The sequence below is a fragment of the Ursus maritimus genome, unplaced genomic scaffold (assembly GCF_017311325.1).
Source record: "Ursus maritimus isolate PB19 unplaced genomic scaffold, ASM1731132v1 scaffold_8, whole genome shotgun sequence".
Classification (NCBI taxonomy): domain Eukaryota; kingdom Metazoa; phylum Chordata; class Mammalia; order Carnivora; family Ursidae; genus Ursus; species Ursus maritimus.
The window spans coordinates 11,322,503-11,343,965 of NW_024426996.1; the positions used below are offsets into that span (position 1 = coordinate 11,322,503).

The 21,463-nt window shown below is 35.9% G+C and overlaps 1 protein-coding gene across 3 annotated transcripts in view; it reads left to right on the forward strand.

Moving 5' to 3' along the window:
- Nucleotides 1-21,463, forward strand: part of SNCA (synuclein alpha) — a 152,194-nt gene that overhangs the window by 17,279 nt on the left and 113,452 nt on the right. For all 3 annotated transcript variants that reach the window (XM_008707147.2, XM_040625357.1, XM_040625356.1), the window contains exon 4: nucleotides 4,092-4,234. In XM_008707147.2, coding sequence (XP_008705369.1) covers nucleotides 4,092-4,234 — 143 coding nt within the window. The remainder of the gene's footprint in view (nucleotides 1-4,091; nucleotides 4,235-21,463) is intronic.

Consider the following 21,463-nt stretch of genomic DNA (forward strand, 5'->3'; position numbering starts at 1 on the left):
CCAATTTGAATGTGTCTTATTTCCTTTTCTTTTGTCACCCTTTTGTTTGGCATGTCAGTGAACAGAGAAATAGTGTAAAAGGCCTTAACAGGGGGGCAAAGGAGCTCAAGGTGACTGGATAATTTGCTAGGTGAACAAGTCCCACAGGAATCTTTTAAAATGCGTCTATCATTGCTACGTGTACACTCTGTCATTTCGTAATGTAACTAATTTACTCTTAACGATGAGTAACCTGATGAAGTTATGATGAAGGACAAAGTGTATTTTACTGTGAAGTTTATGTGCATCAAATTATATTAATGTGTATACATATATAAGGAACGTCTAGATATTATAAAAATAACCTTTCGTGGCTGGTAGAAAAATCACGAATCTGTAAAAAGATCAAAATTTATTCTTGTCTTTGAGATATTGTAACAAGAAAATGTTCATTTTTCAAGTAAAATTTTCTATTCATGTTCTTGGAAAAGAAAAACAAAATGACAAGTTAGAGCCCATAATTCACAATTTTTAAAGGATCAACATTCTGGAAGTGTTTAAAAACATGAGATCTGAGCTTCTCACTGGCATTTAAATTGAACTTTGCATTGGGAATAGCCATGACTTGCTAGGAGGCACCAGCTGTATCCCCAAAGGTGGCAACTCTTCCTGACTTTAGACTCTAGGGTCACTTCTGCTTCCCCACATTGCCCAGAACTGAAGAATAAGCACCTGTCCTTACCACCTTACTTCCACGACCTGCTATCAAAATCCAGTTGCTTTGTCCACATTATTCAATTGTTGGCCTTCTGCAAGGGGTGACATGCGATCTGTACGATAATCGTGTGACTAGCTTTTAACAGTTGCCAATTTAATACCTGACAGTGGAGCTCATCCAATTCCTCGGACTGGGGATTATCTGGAGAGGATGTATGTAAGTGCAAAGCATACCCCCCCCCCCCAAAGTGTCTCTATTTGCTTAGGAGAGGGCCCGAGGAAAAATATCACTCAAAAACCCAAATTCCTGAAATCTGGAGAAAAAGGAGTTTGTGAGGCAAAAAGGAAAGAAGGTATAGTTGGACATAAGAGATGCAAGATGTAGGTTTTATGGGTATAAATGTCATAAGGTTTAGATGAAGAGCAGTTGTTTTATTTCTCTGTTGACCTTCACATTATTAAAAGAGCAGAAGCTCTCGTCTTTTGTTTTTTCATAGAACTCTTCATTTAATTGAAACAAACTTTTTTATTAGAGTTTCCTTTATTTGGCAATTGCATGGAGGTAATATAGAAAGATTAATTCAGCAATTATATCAGATATAGTCTTGGAGAATTTTTGATATGAGATTAAGTCTGCTTCTAAATCTAATCCCAAACTATTTACACTGTCTTCTCTAAAATTTTAACTTATTAAAAATCTACTGAATCACCATATTGTATTTTGTTTTGTGAAAAGAAATTATAAGTTTGCTCAACAAACTTCATTTTCATACTTAATGCCTAGCTCTTTTGTTACCATTAAAATTGGTGAAAATCAACCTTTTTATTAAAAATTGTGTTTCAACCACTTGAAGTTTGATAAAAGGATCAAAGTGTCTTCATAACCGTCCCTTACTCTATTGTTCATTTTTTTGGCTTTTTAAGTTTTAATTTTAATTCCAGTTTGTAAACATCCAGTGTCGTATTAGTATGAGGTGTACAATATAGTGATTCAATAATTCCATCTGTCACCTGGTGTTCACCACAGGTGCACTACTTAATCCCCATCACCTATTGAACCCCTCCATCCCCCCTCCTCTCTGATAACCATTAGTTTATTTCTCTGTAATTAAGAGTCTGTTTCTTCATTTGTCTCTCTCTCTCTCTTTTCTTTCCCTTGGCTTGTTTGTTTTGTTTCTTAAATTTCACATATGAAAAAAAACCCCAAAAATAAATTCCACATATGAGTAAAATCATATATTTGTCTTTCTCTGACTTATTTCACTTAACATTACACTCTCTAGCTCCATCCATGTTGTTGCAAATGCCAAGATTTCATTCTTTTTGGTGACTGAATAATATTCCATCATATATGTATATATATATTAATTACATCTTCTTTATCCATTCATCAATCACTCGGGCTGCTTCCATTTCTTGGCTATTGTAAATAATGCTGCTATTAACATCAGGGTGCGTGTATCCCTTTGAATTCTTTTTTTTTTTTTTTTTTTTGGTATTTGTTTTTGTATACTTAGGGTAAATATTCAGTAGTGTGATTGCTGGATCATAGGGTAGTTCTATTTTTAACTTTCTGAGGGACCTCCATACTGTTTTCCACAGTATCTGTACCAGTTTGCATTCCCACCAACAGTGCATGTGTGTTCCTTTTATTCCATATTCTCACCAACACTTGTTCCTTGTGTTGTTGATTTTAGCCAGTCTGACAGGGTGAGGTGATGTCTCATTGTAGTTTTGATTCTCATTTCCCTGATGGTAAGTGATGATGAACATCTTTTCATATGTCTGTTGCCCTTTGGATGTCTTCTTTGGCGAGATGTCTGTTCATGTCTTCTGCCCATGTTTCAATGGTATTATTTGGTTTTTGGGTGTTAAGGTCTATAAGTTCTTTATATATTTTGGATACTAACCCTTTATTGGATAGGTCATTTGCAAATATCTTCTCCCACTCTGTAGGTTGCCTTTTAGTTTTGTTGATTGTTTCCTTTGCTGTGCAGAAGCTTTTTATTTTGATCTAGTCCTAATAGTTTATTTTTGCTTTTATTTCTCTTGCCTCAAGAGACAAATCTAGAAAAAAGTTGCTATGGCCAATGTCAAAGAAATTATTGCCTGTGTTCTCTTCTAGGATTTTTATGGTTTCAGGTCTCACATTCAAGTCTTTAAACCATTTTACTTTATTTTTGTGAATGGTGTAAGAAAGTGGTCTAGTTTCATTCTTTTGCACGTAGTTATCCAGTTTTCCCAACAGCATTTGTTGAAGAGACTGTCTTTTTCACCCTGGATATTCTTTCCTGCTTTGTCAAAGATTAGTTGAGCATATAGTTGTGGATTTATTTTTGGGCTTTCTATTCGGTTCTACTGACCTATGTGTCTATTTTCTGTTTTGATCACTACAGCTTTGTAATATAACTTGAAGTCCGGAACTGTGATGCCTCTAGCTTTATCTTTTCTTTTTCAAGGTTATTCTGGCTATTTGAAGTCTCTTTCAAATTAGAATTGTTTGCCCTAGTTCTGTGAAAAGTGCTGTTGGTATTTTGATAGGGATTGCATCAAATGTGGAGATTGTTTTGGGTAGTACAGACATTTTAACAATATTCGTTTTTCCAGGCCATAAGCATGGAATGTCTTGCCATTTTCTTGTGTTGTCTTCAGTTTCCTTCATCAGTGTTTTATAGTTTTCAGAGCACAGATCTTCCACCTCTTTAGTTACATTTATTCCTACATATCTTATTGTTTCTGGTGCAATTGTAAATGAGATTGTTTTCTTAATTTCTCTCTCTGCTGCTTCATTATTGGTGTATAGAAATGCAACAGGTTTCTGTAGATTGATTTTGTATCTTGTAACTATCAAATTTGTTTATCATTTCTAGTAGTTTTTTGTGGAGTCTTTAAAGTTTTCTATATATAATATCATGTCATCTGTATCATGTTCATTTCTGATGGTAACATGAGAACCTATGTGTTGTGTGACTCAGAAGGTGTGGTGAAAATGAACATGCTGGGTGAGATTAAAGAATTGACATTGGAAATGAAGTAAAGAAATAAATACCTGATACACAATAGCTGCATCTGTAATTATTGCCTTCTCTAAACTTTCCTTAATAAAATCTTAACCAAACCTTAGTTGCTCAAAGATTGTATTTGTGATCATTACACTTGAAGCGTGTTTTAATATCTGCATGATGACAGCAACATATCTTAGGAAAGATTTAATGTTTGTCTAAATCATACTCACTTAAATATCTCTGAGGCTTTTATTTCTTCTGACGCTACAGTTATTTATAGTATGTGCAAGGACAGGTCTTTAGAAGTTGACAGCTAGTGGAAGTGAAATTATTTTCAGTCCCTGTTGTTCCACTGTCCCTTAATCTGTTGTTGTTCTGGATTTATCCCAGTGGCTGAGAAGACCAAAGAGCAAGTGACCAATGTTGGTGAGGCGGTGGTGACTGGGGTGACGGCAGTAGCACAGAAGACAGTGGAGGGAGCAGGGAGCATCGCAGCTGCCACTGGCTTTGGCAAAAAGGATCAGTTGGGCAAGGTATGGTTGCATACATTTTGTTACATTTATAAAGTCTCGGGATCACAGCGCATTTTCATGGAAGGCACTAGGCAGGATTAAGGTGCTTCCTTGGGGGAGGGTTGACTGACCCTCTTCTCAAAAAAAACGACTACTTTTATGTGTATATTCTTTTTGGAGGTGTAACCCAGATAAATGCTATGAAAATAGTACAGTAATTGTGATTGTTTCATTTTCTGGAAGAAAGTTAATGAAATGAACAATGTAATAAATACCAAGAGAACAGTGACATTTCAGAAAGAATGGGTGCTTTCATGTTAGCTATGAATCTTGCAATCTCTCTTTGTTGGAATATAACAAATGCTTTGTGCCCAGCTGACAAATTGTCAAACTGAAGATTTTTTGCTAGGTTTCTTTATAATGACATCATCTCTTACTAGATGGCCTAGTTGCTTATCACATAGCAGTTCATTTGCAGATATATGTGTGTGGAGACTGAGAGTCAAATTGCATACCAACCAGAGATCGTGGTTTTGGGGTGATTTTAAAATTCTCAGAAGAACTTTGACTGCATTTTTGACAAATATGAAACTCTAGTAGGATTACACTAAAGATATCATGACTTTCATTTAAAACAGGTAAGTGATAAAAAATGAGGTGTCAGCTGGCAGATGAAATTTCATAGATTTTGTGACCACACAGCAGAGATTTTTGCTATTTCCTTGGCACCATGGCCTCCTTGCTATTCCTTGAACAAATCAAGTACTCCTTTGCCCTGGTGCTTCCCTCTGTCTGGAAAGCTCTTCCCCAGGTTATATACTGGGCTCACTCCCTCATCTCCTCAGGTCTTTGTTAAATGATATATTCTCAATGAGGCCTACCCTGACCTATTTGAGATTAGAACCACCCTCCTCACCTTTGATGTTCCCAGTCTCCCTACTCTTTACTTTTTCCTTTTTTACATGTATTACCCTTAAGAATCATAAATGACTTACTTTTAAAAAAGAGTTCATTTATTTATGTGTTTGAGAGAGAGAGAGAGAACGTGCGTGTGTGCGAGCATAAGTGGGAGTGGGGCAGAGGGAAAAGGAGAGAGAGAATCTCAAGCAGACTCCACACTAAGCATGGAGCCCAATGTGGGGCTCAATCTCAAGACCCTGAGATCATGCCCTAGCCTAAATCAAGAGTGTGGATGCTTAACTGACTGAGCCACCCACGTGCCCCCAACTTACTTACTTTTTCTATATGTTGTTTATTATTTTATTTGTACCCTCCTAAAATATAAGCCCCATGAGGGTGGAATGTATTTATTTTATTCACTGATAGTTTGCAGGTGTCTAGAAGAGTGCCTGACACATGGTGGATAATTAGAAATATTTATTAAGAAGGGAAGGTAAGAATAAATTAAGTAAATAAGCAGAGTAACTTTTATTTCTGTGTCTAATAATTATATGCATTGCATAGCAACTGTGGCTATTCAATTAACTGAAAGTTATAATCAAAATGGTTTTCAAATAGATACTTTGAAAACAATATAAGAAAGTAGCCTTATTTGCTGACAGACTACTCTGGGTTGTTTCCACTCCACGTAATTCTATGTAGCAGGCCTGCCTTGATTGATCATTAAAACACTGATAATAAAAAGGCAGGACTAAAAGCCTGTGACATGGTGAGATTTATCACATGTATTTATATCATCTGGGCAATTGATGCTACTTATGGAAAATCTGGGTTGGGCTTCTAGTGTAGTTCTCCAGCTAACACTTAAGTGTATGGTTAGTGACAGTAGTATTCCTTTGTGTAGATTATGCTCTTCAAAAGATCTTATTACTTATGCTAATAATTATACAAATTTCTACTTTCTGTCTGAATTTATAATGATAGCCTTATTACATTTTAAAAATTAGGAGGGACCTCAGCTATTAGTACAGAGGTAATTAACATGTTTAATGTCCCAAGGCCTTCTGTCAATCACATAGAAGCTATGGACTCTCTTCTCAGAAATACACATGATAAAGAACTTAGGGGGATCTTGGAAGTCCATCAACAGACAAAGCCCATGATTTAGACCAATCCTCTGATTGTACAGTTAAGGAAAATAGAATCTACAGAGGGGAAGTGAGCAGTCCAAGGTCACATGGCCAATTGTAACTGACTGGATACTGGTACTGCTTTTCCATCCACTATGTCAGTTCCCCAACCACTTCCTCAAAACCTACCTTCCTTTTGAGTTTTCATAAACTGAATTACGGACAACCAGATTTAACTGGAAAAATTCTGTGCTTCAGAATATTAAGAAACCAGGGAAACATGTACCATTCCCTTCTCATCCCTTTTTAAAGCACACCATGTAAATTACAAATAAGGCATGAATTGCTTCATTTCTTATAATTTTTTTTTTACTTTTCTAAAAATATTGCTATTTATTATAATACTTTAAAGCAGAAATCTAGGCAGTATGACAAAATTAACCATTTGGAGATATTTCTCTTACGGGTATTTACAAGTTCTTTCAAATTTTTAATATGAAAATAAAGCCATAAAATCCAGAAATTGCAGCATAGTTATAGAAAAAACCACATTAAACTGAGAGTTTAAATGGCTGATTTTCATACCTGCTCTGTCACCAACAGGCTGGATGACCTTTTGAGGATCTCCTAAGACTCTTTCTCATATAATGAGAAACTATACCAGAAAATTGTTAAAGCCTAATTTAGCAACAATGTTCTGAGTTTTTATTATAACTCAAGGAGGATGCTAATAATCTTTTCATTGTGGCCATATCTATGAAATGCCGAAAATGCTAGAGAGTTTAGATAAAATCTTTCAATTTGTTCATTATGAGATTTGAAGTAATGTAATTTCATCATTCCAACTCTGATCAAAATGATTCTGGTAAATGGAAATAAGCAGATTTTTGTTGTTTTAACCACTTGTTAATGACTCCATTGACGTACTCATTCTTCATTCATGAAATAATGTTTGCTTACTATGTGTCCAAAACTTTGCTAGATATCGTGATTACAATGATGATAAAACCATACATGGTTTTTCTCTTCATTGAGCTTACAGTCTAGTGACAAAGATTAATAATAATCATCTAATTACCACACAATAGGTATGCAGTTCTAAGCTGTGAAATGCTATGGGGTACATAATGCCAAGAATATCCCAGCTAGTATGGGGTCGGGATATGGGGGAGCATTACAAAGGCTTCCCTGAGGAAGTGATGTCTGCATTGAGATCTAGAAAAATGACTGGCAATTAATAAACAAGTGGGAGTTGGAAGAGAAACTTTGCAGGCGAAAGTAACAACATGAAGAAACCTCATGTGGTAGGAGAGGGACCTTGGCAAGTCAAAGAGGACTGCAGCTGCAGGCACAGAAAATAAGGTAGAAGAAGCTGGAGAAATATGCAGGGGTCACATCCTGGTTGGCCATGTTGAGAATGTTGGTCTTTATTCTAAGAATGAAGGAACCTATTAAAATTTTAAGCAAGGATTTCAGGTTATAATTTTGCATCTTGAAAAGATTTCTCTGTTCGCCAGGCAGGAAAGAGATTAAAGGGAGGGAAGAGTGGAAACCAGGGATCAGTTAGTGGGCTGTGATGGAAAGAGGAGATGACTGCATATTCTAAGGTGTAGGTGGGGGAAAAGAAAGAAATGGATTAATTTAAAGACTATGTAGGAGGTAATATCAACAAGATTTGGTGGTGCATTTCATAAGGCTTGGGGGAAAAGAGATGTGGTTAGCAGGACTACTGGGTGTTAGCTCGTTGAAGTGGATTAATGGCTGTGCCATTCTCTTGGCAGTTGGTGCCTCTCTTAAATATCAGCAACGCTTTAAAAGGAGTGGCTACATTGATGTTTAGCCCTCATGCCCTTTGAAGATATTTGGCTCATTACTCCCTGATTGATAGTGGAACAAATCTTTTTCTTCTTTCCTCCTTCCCTTTCTCCTTTTCCCCCTCCCTTTCTCCTTTCCTTCCTTCTTTCCTTTCCTCTTTTATTTCTTTCCTCCCTTTGGTGTTTTCTTTTCTTTCTGTTTTTTTTTTTTTTTTTTTTTTTTTTTTTTTTTTTAAACCAAGGGCTCTAATAGCTCATTTTGATTCTTGTGTTTTTATTTGCTAAATTCGTCTCTTTGGGAATGTTTGCTTTGGTGTACTCTATCTCCTTTTGATGTTAACAGAGAGAGATGATGACAGATACCTAAGTATTTTTTTAAAATTTGAATTTCATATGAATGAAGCTATCCTTACTAATAATTTCTAATTATAAGACATTAGATTAAAGGACAAATGGGATGTCTTGAATTTTAAGATTTGCTTTATCAAATATTATTAGCTCCTCTACTGAATACATTAGAATAATGCATCTACTGATCTATATTTTTACCTGTGTGCACACAAGAGGTTATCAGCTATATAATTCATTTCCCAAAACTCATTCATTTGATTGGCATAGTAAAAACAGGCTGCAAATGCATTGGCAGAAATACTCAAGTTTTAAGTTCAAACAGTGGTATTATATAGATGAAATTTGTTTCCTACTTTTTTTTTTTTTACATTTTATTCACATTTTTTGCTTTTAGTGTGCTCACAGAAAAGTAGAACACCTTAAGCAGGAGTTTAATAGCAATTTTGTAAGTGGAGTTACATTCCATCTCTAAGTCAAATTGGTCAAAGCTTCTCCAGTATTTACAAAACATGATAGACAAGATGCTACACAAAACCATTGAATCTGAAGATTTTTTCCTTTATTCTCAATTGCTTCCCACTTCTATTAAGAACAAATTATCTGCTTGTACCGAGACTACTATAACCAAGTGTAATGAGCAAGAGTTGCTCTGTAGTACATGTATGTCTGCAATATACAGCTGGTCACAAGATTTGCTCCATCCCAAACCCCTCAACAGTGCTTTGCATGTGGTTACTGCTCAAATAAATCCTTGATGAACAAATGAGCATTTCTTTAATGCTATCTGGAATGCCCTAGAAGAGTTGGATCCTCAGTGTCCCTGAGGTCTATACTTTTGTATTTTTTTAAATTATTATTTATAGAGAGTGAAAGCTCTACATATACTGTAGAGCCACTGCCTGACAAATAGTATAGCAGTAAGCTTCATCATCACATCCCATTTAGTCACAGACCTACCTACATGGAAATTAGTAAGTTTCATGCAAGAAACAAGCTTGAAATATTTATAGCCTCAGATATGTGAAATATTCAGGTTCATCTGTTTATTTCTTCAGAATTAGTGAAGTTCCTTAACAGTGCCATTTTGAGAAAATTAGATCAAATTATAAGAAATTTTTTACTATCCCCAGCATAGTTATCCAGAAAATATTGATTTCAAAGCGGTAGAAGCACACATACTCTGTGCTCCTGCCTTCACTCATAAGAGGATAGCTAACCACGTGTGTGCTAGAGGAGTAAAACAAAGCAGGAGGGCGACATTTTTTGGTAACATTTAAGCATCCTTCTCCTTACTTCCTTTGACTTACCAGAGCGATCATGTTTAGCTTGATGCAGACTTATTTTTAAACACTTGAGTGTTATTGACCTTCTAATTAAATAATCAGATGATGGGGGCACCTGGGTGGCTCAGTGGTTAAGCATCTGCCTTCGGCTCAGGGCGTGATCCCGGCGTTATGGGATCGAGCCCCGCATCAGGCTCCTCCGCTGAGAGCCTGCTTCTTCCTCTCCCACTCCCCCTGCTTGTGTTCCCTCTCTCACTGGCTGTCTCTATCTCTGTCGAATAAATAAATAAAATCTTTAAAAAAATAAAATAAAAATAAATAATCAGATGATGGATGTTGACATAAGTTAACTCATTTATGCCGATTTCACAAATAAGCCAGAGGTTACAGGCAATCTTTCAGATTTCTTTGAAGAAGCATACACGTATCATAGGTGTACTCTTAATACTGAATTGTTTATAACAAGGTAACAAGAGATGTCAAGATTAGTGAAATACTCTGATTTATAGTACATTCTCCTCAAATGTTTAATAATGATAGATCTAATATATTCTCTCAAATAATTAGAAATTTGAGTCTTGCTTTTGTGCTTGACCTCTGAAGATAACCAGCGTGACTGTTAGTTCTATTTAAACCTAAACCAAAAGCTCTGTGGCACAGATAGTTGCCTGGTTTGTACTTGTGTTGGGAGTGGCCCATACTATTAATAGCATTGTAATCTTAGGTAAAATCATGTCGTAATTAAAGAAAAAACCTAATTGACCTGATTTATTTGTTTTTAACGTGTATTATATAATCAGTAACATTTTAGAATGTGGTAGGTAAAAATCAATATTTTATGCTCATATGAAAGTCTAATATTACATAAAGTCTCTCTACTTGGAAACACATCTATTATGATGGGCTTTTTTTGTATCTAATATTTCACTAGGTTCAGGATAGATGAATCATGATTCTTAATGACCCTTAATCTTGTAAGGTTGTAAATGTGGAAGTGTACTGTAATTATATATGAAGTTGTAAGAAACTTAGGCTTATGATTATGTTTTCATTAAAATTCAATATGATTCAGTTATTTAATGGGTACTTTATATGTACTGGACATTTGGTTGGGCACTCTGAGGAATACAGAGGTGAATAACATGCATGACTCCTGCCTTCAAGAAACGTGGTCTAGACACAGCAACTGACATATTTATTCCTGGGAAAAAGGAGCATCTCTACTCTTTGAGAATATGTATGTATTTGTAACAAGTATATATCCATCATAGGAAAAAAATACTTTTTGTTAGGAAAGAGAGAGACCTATACGCTCAATAAATATTATACTTTAAATTTTGGTTTTGTCAGCAGATTATGAAATTACTTCACACACATGGAGATAACAGCTGCAATATTTTAGCTGTTCAGACAGAAACATAAAAATATTTCCACCTGAGTCCTAGCACCAGTAGTTAATAATGTGTAAGCATTATAACCCCACAATATATACATGACTACAAATCTAATTTTAGTTTTCAAAGAACCAATTGTGATAGTAGCTTTGTTTGTTAGAAAATGTATTATAGGAAGAATGTGATAGAACTGCTTCAAGGCACACCAGCAAACAGCTTTAACTCATATTTGTGAAATTGGCTTATTCCTTCATAAATGCTTAATATGAATTAGAATTCTACTGAATTCAATGTGAGAGCCATGACCATACTTTTATGAGCCAGTCTTCCCTGTGCAGGGGGCTAATATCTATTGCTAATGTCCCTTCACATGCAAAGAGATCATGATATTTTTGATAGTTTCATGAACCAGGTATTACTATATATAGAATGATTTCAAACTTAGGTGTTTTCATTTTAAACCTCTGTTACTATCTGAGCCATATTTCTACCTTATAATTCGATGGAAAACCTGGAAAAAGAATATTAATATGTTTAGGTGACAGGAATAAGGGGAATAGATGTTTGTTTATTATGACATACAATAGTCATTTCCCAAGCTTTGTTGATAACCAGCTTTTCTGTTCCTAAAAAGTAATTTTAGTTTTTGCACTTCAAATACAGGCTTTTATTTTTCCAATTTTTAGGGAGTTATTTGGTGGTGTTGTTTGCTTTATCAAGAGAAAATAGATATTCAAAATACACAAAAATCTAAGACAAAATATGTTTACTTGAATTCAAAGGAACAGAAAAAAGGTAAATGAGATGCCAATTGTGTTTTGCATGCAAATACATAATTATGGAACTAGATTTGAATGATACATCTCATCAACCCAATTGTTCCATGATAAGGATAGAAAATAAGTAATTTGTCAACTGAAATAGGAGGTAATTCCTTTATAAGGAATTTTATCAAAACTTTGCAAAACATTCAAATATTTAAGTTATAATTAAAATATTCCTCTTTATTAGGTGATTCTGGAATCACTAAACAGTTATTCTGAAAATTCTCAAAGTAGTATTTAATTTTTAATGAGACTATAGTATACATTAATACAAGGAACACCAAGCCAGAAATTGTTTGTTAAATAAACAATTGAATGAATGAATAAAAAAGTTTTTTAAAAAGGAATATATATTTTATCTTCCTGATTAGAGGTGGAAACTCTCTTACTCTTTTGTATTCCTCACACTAACAAAATAAAATAAATATATTTACAACTCAATTCATAAGAATAAATTCAGTTGGCAGCTTTGTGAATTGTGAAGAATAATGTGAACTTTTAATTTAAGAATTTTAGAATTTAAGGATAGAATTTAACTGGCTGGCTGACAAGCCATAATAGCAAATCATGTCCAATTCACATATATATACACTTTATCCTATTTGATTGTTGGAAATCTTAGAGTGGAGAATTGCCCTTTCAATATTTCTATTTCATGCCACAAGAGTTTTCTGAGCATGTATATACCATTTTGTCTTAAGGGTCCAGTTTTTGGTCAATAGATTGTGTATTACTTGCTATCTAGTAAAACCAGAGAAGGCACATGCTCTTACCAATGTCACTGAGTTTGGGGATTAATACAGTTGTCATGCAAAGCATACAGTGGCATTAAAAATACCGCATCTTCAGTTTTTAACATTATGATGTATGTAAAGTAGGTACCTTTAAAAATAATCTCATCTAAATAACTAATAACTGCTTGAAGTAATAATCTTTTTATGGTATTCTTCCTGCAAAGGAAAAGCTAACACATGTGAGTTTAAAACAAAAGCAGTTCACATGTTTTCTAACTAAAGATGCTCTATATCTGTTCTTTGACTCATCATGACGGCCAGCTGGCCTTTATCTTTATACTGGGTTCCTGGTTTATCTACATCATTTGATTTGGTCATTTGTGTAGGAAAAGCATGGTTTAGTATGCAGGGCATGAGCTTTAAGTCAGGGGACGTGGAATTGTTCTTGTCTCTCTCTGTCTGCTGGATGATGTCACTCACCCCTCTAAGCACGTATTTTCTCAGCTGTGAAATAAAAGTGTTGGATTAAATGAGTTTGGAATGTTTTGAGTATGTTTAATGGCTTGAATTTTAGGCCAGTTTGTTCAATTATGCATTGCCAGACCTCTGGCAACTCATTTAACCTTTCTAAACCAAAGCTACTCGAGTGTCTATAACTGGCCAGCCACTGCACAGTCAGTGTGAATGAAACGAGATCATGCAGACAAAAGATAAACAATCAATTGTGAAATATTATACAGTGAGGACATTTTGTTAAGAAGAACCTGCATTTTCACTGAATTGTGTTAGAGATATGATTATAGGTCTTGTTCATGTAAGTAAATTGTAAACACAGAAAGTGGAAAAACCATTCAATAAACATCCTACTTTATTTAGCTAAATAAAATGAGGTCACACTACTATTATTTTTCCTTTGATTTCCCCAGTGTGGTTCTATTGAATATTATACACATGTAATTAGAAAGAAATAATTTTGGGAAACATTGGAGTAAATAAAGTTAAAAAATTTCTCTTTTAAACAGAAGAAAATCCCAGAGTCCTAATATCTTGTTAGGAATAGAGTTGCTGTCTTTTCTAACATCTTAATGTCAAACCCATGGAGGGTAGGTCTGGGTGTTTAGTGGAGGTCAGGTTTAAGATGACCCAGGCTGACTAAAACTGTCCCCGCTCACTCTTTTTGTCCTTTTCTTGATAAGGCTGGTGTTTGGGTCCTGGGTTAGAAATGTTTAGAGATTATCAGGACTCGGCATTTCATATCTAAATCCTATTCTTTTATAGCCATTTTCTGTAAGATCTCTTAGACAAGGCCAAAGAGTCCTTCATTCACATGAAGCTTTTGTACCAAATCCAGATGAAGCTACCTTCTGACCTGGGTAGAGACAGGTGTAAGAATTGGCCATGTTATCTTGGCCCCTTTCCTTATACTCAAAGGCAGGATGGGGCACCTGGGTGGCTCAGTCAGTTAAGCATCTGCCTTCAACTCAGGTCATGATCCTGGAGTCCTGGGATCAAGTCCTGCATTGGGCTCCCTGCTCAGCAGGAAGTCTGCTCCTCCCCCTGCTCATGTTCTTTCTCTCTCCCTCACTCACTCTCTCTCTCTGAAATAAATAAAATCTTAAAAAAAAAAAAGGGGGGCAGGAAAGCCCATTGAAGGGAAGGAGGTCAGAGAGTTTTCCTTAAGCTAATTTACTATGCCAGAACTTTCTAGAAGGGGAGCAATTCCAGAGGTGGTACAATCCCAAGCTTATCTGATTTCGACACCTTCATGACAAGCACTAAGGCTTAGTTTATAATCTTTAAGGCCTTGCATTTAATCTTATTTTAGTTATTTCCAGGGTTAAACAGACTCATTACATAAATATTCAACCAAATATAAGATTTGTTTGTTGCCAGAGCTTAACATGAGCTCCAAGTTTCCTCTCCCCAAGTTCACTTGAAAATGGGATGCTATGTCTGTAAAGGGGGAAAGAAGGAGGTATAGGAATAGCAATATCCTTGCTCTTGATTGGGACTGGTTTTCATTCAGCACAGCCACTAATGTCTCAGGGTGTCTCTCTGATGTGGTACATTATATGGCCTAAATGTGCCCACCTGTCCCCTTCTAACCTCAGAGTCAAGGACAACCATGCTCTCTTGTCACTCCCTGCCTCTGTCCTCCACACTTGGCCACCAGAGCCTGTGTACCCTTCTTTCTGCCTGATCTGGACTCGGGAAAAACCTAGGAATCTCCACCACACCAACCTCAACTCTCGGGAATCAGGGGATGTGGGGGTGACTGAGATTAAACTCTCCAGCTTGGTATGTCAGCCTCCCATGTCTCTATGGTTATTTGTCCACACTCTGTTGGCACTGGGAAAGCTAGCATGTCCTGCTCTTCAGACAGAATCCCATCAGGGAATGAGATGTGAGCTTCCCAGCGCACAGACCTCTCCAAGCTCATGAGTTACCACTTGTCTCCATAGAGAAGTGTTCAAGGGAAAGGAGAGATTCTGACACTCCACTAATATTTCCCTTCAAATTTATTTCCCTGGAAATCTCTCTCCTCTTTTTAAACTTTACCGATGGGAAAATAACGAAAATAATAATGACAAGTTCACTTGAACTTTTATAACTTAATTTCATTGTCTCAACTGTAAGTTTATTTCATAGCAATCCTTATGCCTCCTGTTTAGATGGGGGATAGGGAATTACCTATTACAACTATAACCCAAGGTCGCTGTGCTCTCTGTTGATGTTTCACATTTCTAGCAACTTTATGTGAGAGATGTCCATTCAATCACCAACAATATGGTTGGAGAATAAGTTGATACAAATCATTCTTGAGGACATGTTGGAAATCTATATTAAAAGCATTGAAATTAAGGGTATTCTTTGAATCAACTGTTTCAGTTCTAAGAATTTACATGATCATGAATTTAAATATAAGGATATTCACCTCAGCATTGATTATAATGTTAAGTTGAAAAAAAATGTTGGACATTTGACAAGAGGGTCTTAGATAAGGTTGATAAGGCCTAAGATATGGGTGAGCCATACAGTGGTATGCTGAGCAGCCATTAAAATGTTGACACAGAAAAATACTGAATGGAGTGGAAGGGTGCTCTTGTTGCATTAAGTAAAAAAACAGATTACCAAACAATATGAACGGTTTGTATAGTATTACCTATTTTTATTTTTAAAAAATCTGTGCGAGATACAATGTATAAAGATCTGAAGTAAATGCACCAGGCTCTCAGGTTTTCTCAATGAAGCATTCTCTGCATTTCCAGTTGGGTAGTGTTTTGCTTTGAGGAACTCTCTCATTCACTGTAGGAAGTGTCCCAGCCTTAGGCATTGCTTGTGAGTTGCCAGTAATACCAGGCATTACAGCGACCACAAAATGTCCTCCCACATTGTCCTTGAGGAAACGCTACAATAGACGATTCCTGGGTCATGGATTACAGTCATTTTATTTTTTCCCCTTGCTTATTTATATTTTCATCAATTTCCTTTAACAAGTATGTATTGGACTCATGACAAAAGCATAATAAATAGTATTTACAATATTCCACTCTATTTGACACTCATGGGACAAGCATTCTGCTGCTTTGACCACAATTAGAACTTAAAGAGGCTAATTTTCCTTCTTAGGGTCCCAGTTCTGTTTACATTTGTTCAACTAATTAAAAAAAAGTTCAGCTTCAAGGGTACTTAAAAGTACGATTCTACATTTGTTATTCATCCGTTCATGTAGTTATTCGTCAGTTCATCTGGTCCATATCTGTTGAAGTCATGCTGTGTGTGGGATGCTATGCCAGGAAGCATCAGAAATACAGTGATATTCAAGTCCAATTTCTTGTGCTCCAGGCATTGGCATCAAACTCTTAATCATGATGAGTATATGCAGGAGTTTCTTAGTCTATTAATGTTACAGACTTTGCCTGAAGACTTCGTCCCCAACCTCCTTGTCTTCCCTTCAAGTTTGAAGTAAGGCTGTCTCTGAGTGGGGTACCATAGCACTAATACTCTCTTATTATTTCTCAAATAAAAAAAAATCTGGTTATAGTCTTTCATTTATTTCTCTTGATCCCAATTACCGAGCCAAATTAAAATACCATTTCAGCATTGTCTCTTTGCTATCAAATAATACTGGTTACCACATCCAAGTTTCAAGATAAATTTTAACAAAGATTTTCGAGGAGTAATGGCTGTATTGCCTGAATGAATGTAATATTTTACTTGTTCTTTTGTTTTTGGCAAGTTTATCTGATCATGTGGGACCTTACAATTTGACTTTGCAAAATTGTAATACAAATCTTTTGGGCTCTGAGAAAGCTATCATCTTATTTTCATGTGTGCTCAAAACTTTAACTTTCTCATTTCAGTAGGCTTTATCCACAGCATGCCCCAATCCCTAAGCTTGCAAATAACTTTTAATGCTTTTATTAACCTGATAACATATAGAAAGTGGTAAAATTATACTTTTTTGATAGACTTTTTTTTTTACTGTAGTTAGTTTATTTCTTTTGCAATTAGATAGGTCCATCCACAGTGTACAGTTTATTTTATATATGAGCAAAGGCCTTGTACCTGGACTGGGAGGGACTTCATATTCTTTAGTTTTCCCTATAACCCCTGAATATCTCATTAATAGGTACCGCCTTTTAGTCATAACTAGCAGATCTGATTGTCTCAAATTCCTAAGGTCACATTTTAAAATGTTGTATTTTTGGACCTGAGAGTTTATAGAAACATAATAAGAATTGACTGATTGATATATGTATTTGGGATACATAGAATCAGTTGTAAATAGAAATTTAAAACTGATTGATACCTTTATAAAGAGAAACTGCAAAAGACTGACTTGGGGAGGGTGGTAGTTTATGTTGTAAGTAGTGGCTTAGTATTGTATATGTGTATATATGTATGAGTGTGAGTGTGGGGGGGTGTGTGTAAAATGAAATTGATGGTATCATTTTCTTTAGAAATCTACTTGGTCTTCTCAAAGTTCAACCATTTTATAAGTGCATCTACATTGATCTATCTTTGGAATCTGTGAAATGGCCTTTGGCATACATCCTTTAACATACATCCTTGGAAGTTACTAGCTACATTAGTTTAGAAAATTAGCCAGTGGCTGTCTACTACCTATAGAATCAAGCCCCAAGGCTTAATCTCATTATTCAAAGACCTATTTTATTTGGCCTCCCTTTCTTTTCAATCATATATTTCACAGTCATTCCACAGAACTCTTCAGTCTAGGCAGACCCCCAAGTGTTTTCAAAATATCTCCCAGTAACCTTATATAATATGTAACTTTTAACTCTGCTTTACCTTTGAGAAGGCTTTTATGCCTCCTTTCTGCATTTTATCCGGTCTAAAATGTCCAGCTCAAGCCTCCAGAACTACAAAGAAAGCTTCTCTAACTGCTGTGATGCATAATAATTTCACCTTTCTTAGCTTTCATAGCATCTGCAGGTATACCATTCATATTTGGTTGCTTAGGTGAAAACACTGAAAGAATTCTTGCTTTTTCTTCTGTTACGTCCTCCATCCAATTGTTTAGCTGTCAGTTCACCTGTGCTTCACAGTAGGCCCCGACCTTACCATGGCTTCCTTATCCACTTCCACCTCCCGAGGCCAGCTTTCCAAGTATTTCACGGAGACTCCTTCTCTAGCCTCCCAGGTGACCTCCCTGCTTCTCCTTAACACAACCCAGTTACTCTGTTCTCCACCAGTCGCAGTAACTCTTTCAAAACAGTAACCAAATCATCCCTCTCCTGCTATCACTCATCTAGTGGCTTCCTTTCACAAGTAGAGTGAAATCCAAATCCTTACTGTGGTTTACTGGCCCTGCATTATATGGCTGTCATTAAGTTCTATGTCCTATCCCTTTTCTCCTGGTGCACTGCCCTCCAGCTATGCTGACCTTCCAGGCACATTTCCAATGCTTAATAAATATATATGGAAGGAGTTTTATTCATTTAAGTGTAGACAGTTTCCTTCTCCTGAAAGCAGAGACAAATATTACAGTCTTCTTTAAAAAAAAAAAAAAACTGACTAACCAGTATTTCTGATCTTTTTCTTTTTTAAAGATTTTATTTATTTGAGACAGAGAGAGAGAGAGAGCACAAGCAGGGGGAGTTGGCAGAGAGAGAGGGAGAAGCAGGCTCTCCGCTGAGCAGGGAGCCTAACATGGGGCTCGATCCCAAGACCCTGAGATGATGATCTGAGTTGAAGGCAGACACTTAACTGACTGAGCCACCCAGGCGCCCCTCTGATCCTAATTTTAAAAAGACAGCAAGAATGTGTAAAATGTCAAAGATCTTTCTCTATTTCAGGTTTCCATGTGATTTTTGGTGCATATTGGTGATTTGGCATATTATAGAATGTGGGCCAATTCTAATAAAATTACTTGTACCTTTCATACCTATCACAAAAGTTCTTGCTTTTCCGTAATTGTGTAGAAATTCTACTTGATTGTATGTGAATACATGATATTAACTTTCTCCTTAAGAGCAAAGCAACCCTTTCACTCATAAGATAAATCTTGGAGATTTAAAAAACTGCTTATCACTATACGTTATTCATATTCCATTAAATGTTTTCTTAGTAAATCACATAAATTAGATTGACTGTTGGACAGATGGGCAGAACCACATGCATCCAATATTAGGCAGTTGGTGAGCGCAAGATGCCAGAAAGAAGATTAGGAATTTCAAGGCAGGAAGCTTCCGATTGCTCTTGAAAAGGATGATCCTTTTGTTCCTGATTCTCTACTATGTGTTTTCCTTTGTAAGTAACACCTTCCAAAACAACTTTCCCCATTTTATGTCTAAACACACACTCAATGTTTTCTCATGATAATTGATATATAAATAATAAAAGGAAATGTTTAGGCAGATTGATAAAGGAATTTCCCCCTCCTTCTGCCTTTTATGCAACGATGACAGCTATGAAATGTATGTTTCCTCTGCAAAGAATGTGACAGTGTTCAGCTGCAAGAAGATGAGAGGGTGAGAGAGGCTGCATATTCAGGAATAGCGTGTCATTTGTCACTGCCTGGACTCATCAGCTGTGTGGAACTCCGGGAAGCACTGGCCGAGATACCAGCCTCCTTTATTTATTTCTTCCAGAATACTTCAGCGCAGAGAAAAACATTAAAAACTAGTTAGCCTTTGTGATGTGCAATAGTCATCTCTGAGTATTGATCAAGATTCAAAAGGAAGGCTTGGTAGATTATCTTATCCGTTGGCTACTCTGATTTATTGAGAAAATTCTAATTTCAGGAAGTATCTTTGGGTGTGATACATCTTCTTTAAAACAAATGAGGATCCATCCAAAAGTACAGATAAATTCTGCCTCCTGTAATGTTTGGTCTGGTGGAAACCATTTTAGTGCGACAATCCCTTCTCTGTAAGAGGGAATCAATTGATACCCTACAGCAAAATTGTAAGGGCCACTAGATTCACACCCAATGCAAATTTTGCATATATTTGCTCTTTCTTAATCCAAAACATATCCCTCAGGTCTAGATATCAGTGCAAATTGTGTGAGCAAAATGGCGTGAGGGCTACAGTCCTTTTCTATGTCCTGTCCTCAGATCTCTTGTTATTGATAGAGCAAACTTTGAAGAGCCTGAGAATAGCCCACTGTGGCCTTATCCACACTGCCTCAGAAAGGTAGAATTAATGGCCACAATGGTGGCGACCATCGTCACTTTTTATGTTCAGATAAATTTGGATATTTGCTTGGAGTTAATGCTTACTATCGCATTAAAAATTTTGGGAAATTCGTTATGTAAATCAACATGCCAGATTTTGTTTGATTTATGTATCGTATTCTGAGCGGAATTAATTCAGCCCTGAATTTTCACTTAGTTTTTCTCTACCCAAAATTTGAACCCACATCAGCCAAACACATAGAAAGAAATGACTTTTGCTGCCATCATGGTTAATTCTTCCTTTATTTTTTGGTTAATTCTTCTCTTAAAATTAATTTTTAAAATTTGGTAAACTATCCTTTTAAAAATTTAATGTTTTTCGTGACCCCTTTTCCTTTTACATGTCTATATTATAGTTCAAATTGATTTTCAATTTGCTTTTTTTGGTTTGTTTTCCAGCTTGTATTTTTTATTCTTTGTAGTTTTTAAAATTTTAATTCCAGTATAGTTAACATACAGTGTTATAGTAGTTTCGGGTGTACAATGTACTGATTCAACAATTCTATACATCAACCTGTGCTCATCACAACCTGTGTACTCCTTAATCCCCATCACCTATTTCACCCAACCCTCCAACCACCTCTGGTAACCCTCTTCTTTATTTTTAATATTTTCTATATTTTTTCTTTTTTTCTTTTGTCTTTCTCCACATGGCTGATTTTGCTTAGCATTATACTCTCTAGCTCCATACATGTTGTTACAAATGGCAAGATTTCATTTTTTTGGCTAAATAATATTCCATTATATATATATATGTATATATATATTCTTTATCCATTTAATCAATGGACACTTGGGCTGCTACCATATCTTGGCTATTGCAAAAATGCTGCTATAAATATAGGGATGCATGTGTCCCTTGGAATTAGTGTTTTTGTATTCTTTGGGTAAATACCCAGTAGTGTATTGCTGGATCGTAGGGTAGTTCTATTTTTAACTTTTGAGAAACCTCCATCCTATTTTCCAGAGTGGCTGCACCAGTTTGCTTCCTACCAACAGTGCACAAGGGTTCCTTTTCTCTCCATATCCTCACCAGCACCTGTTGTTTTTTTGTGTTGTTGATTTTATTTTGTTTATTTATTTTTAAAGATTTTATTTGTTTGAGAAAGAGAGAGAGA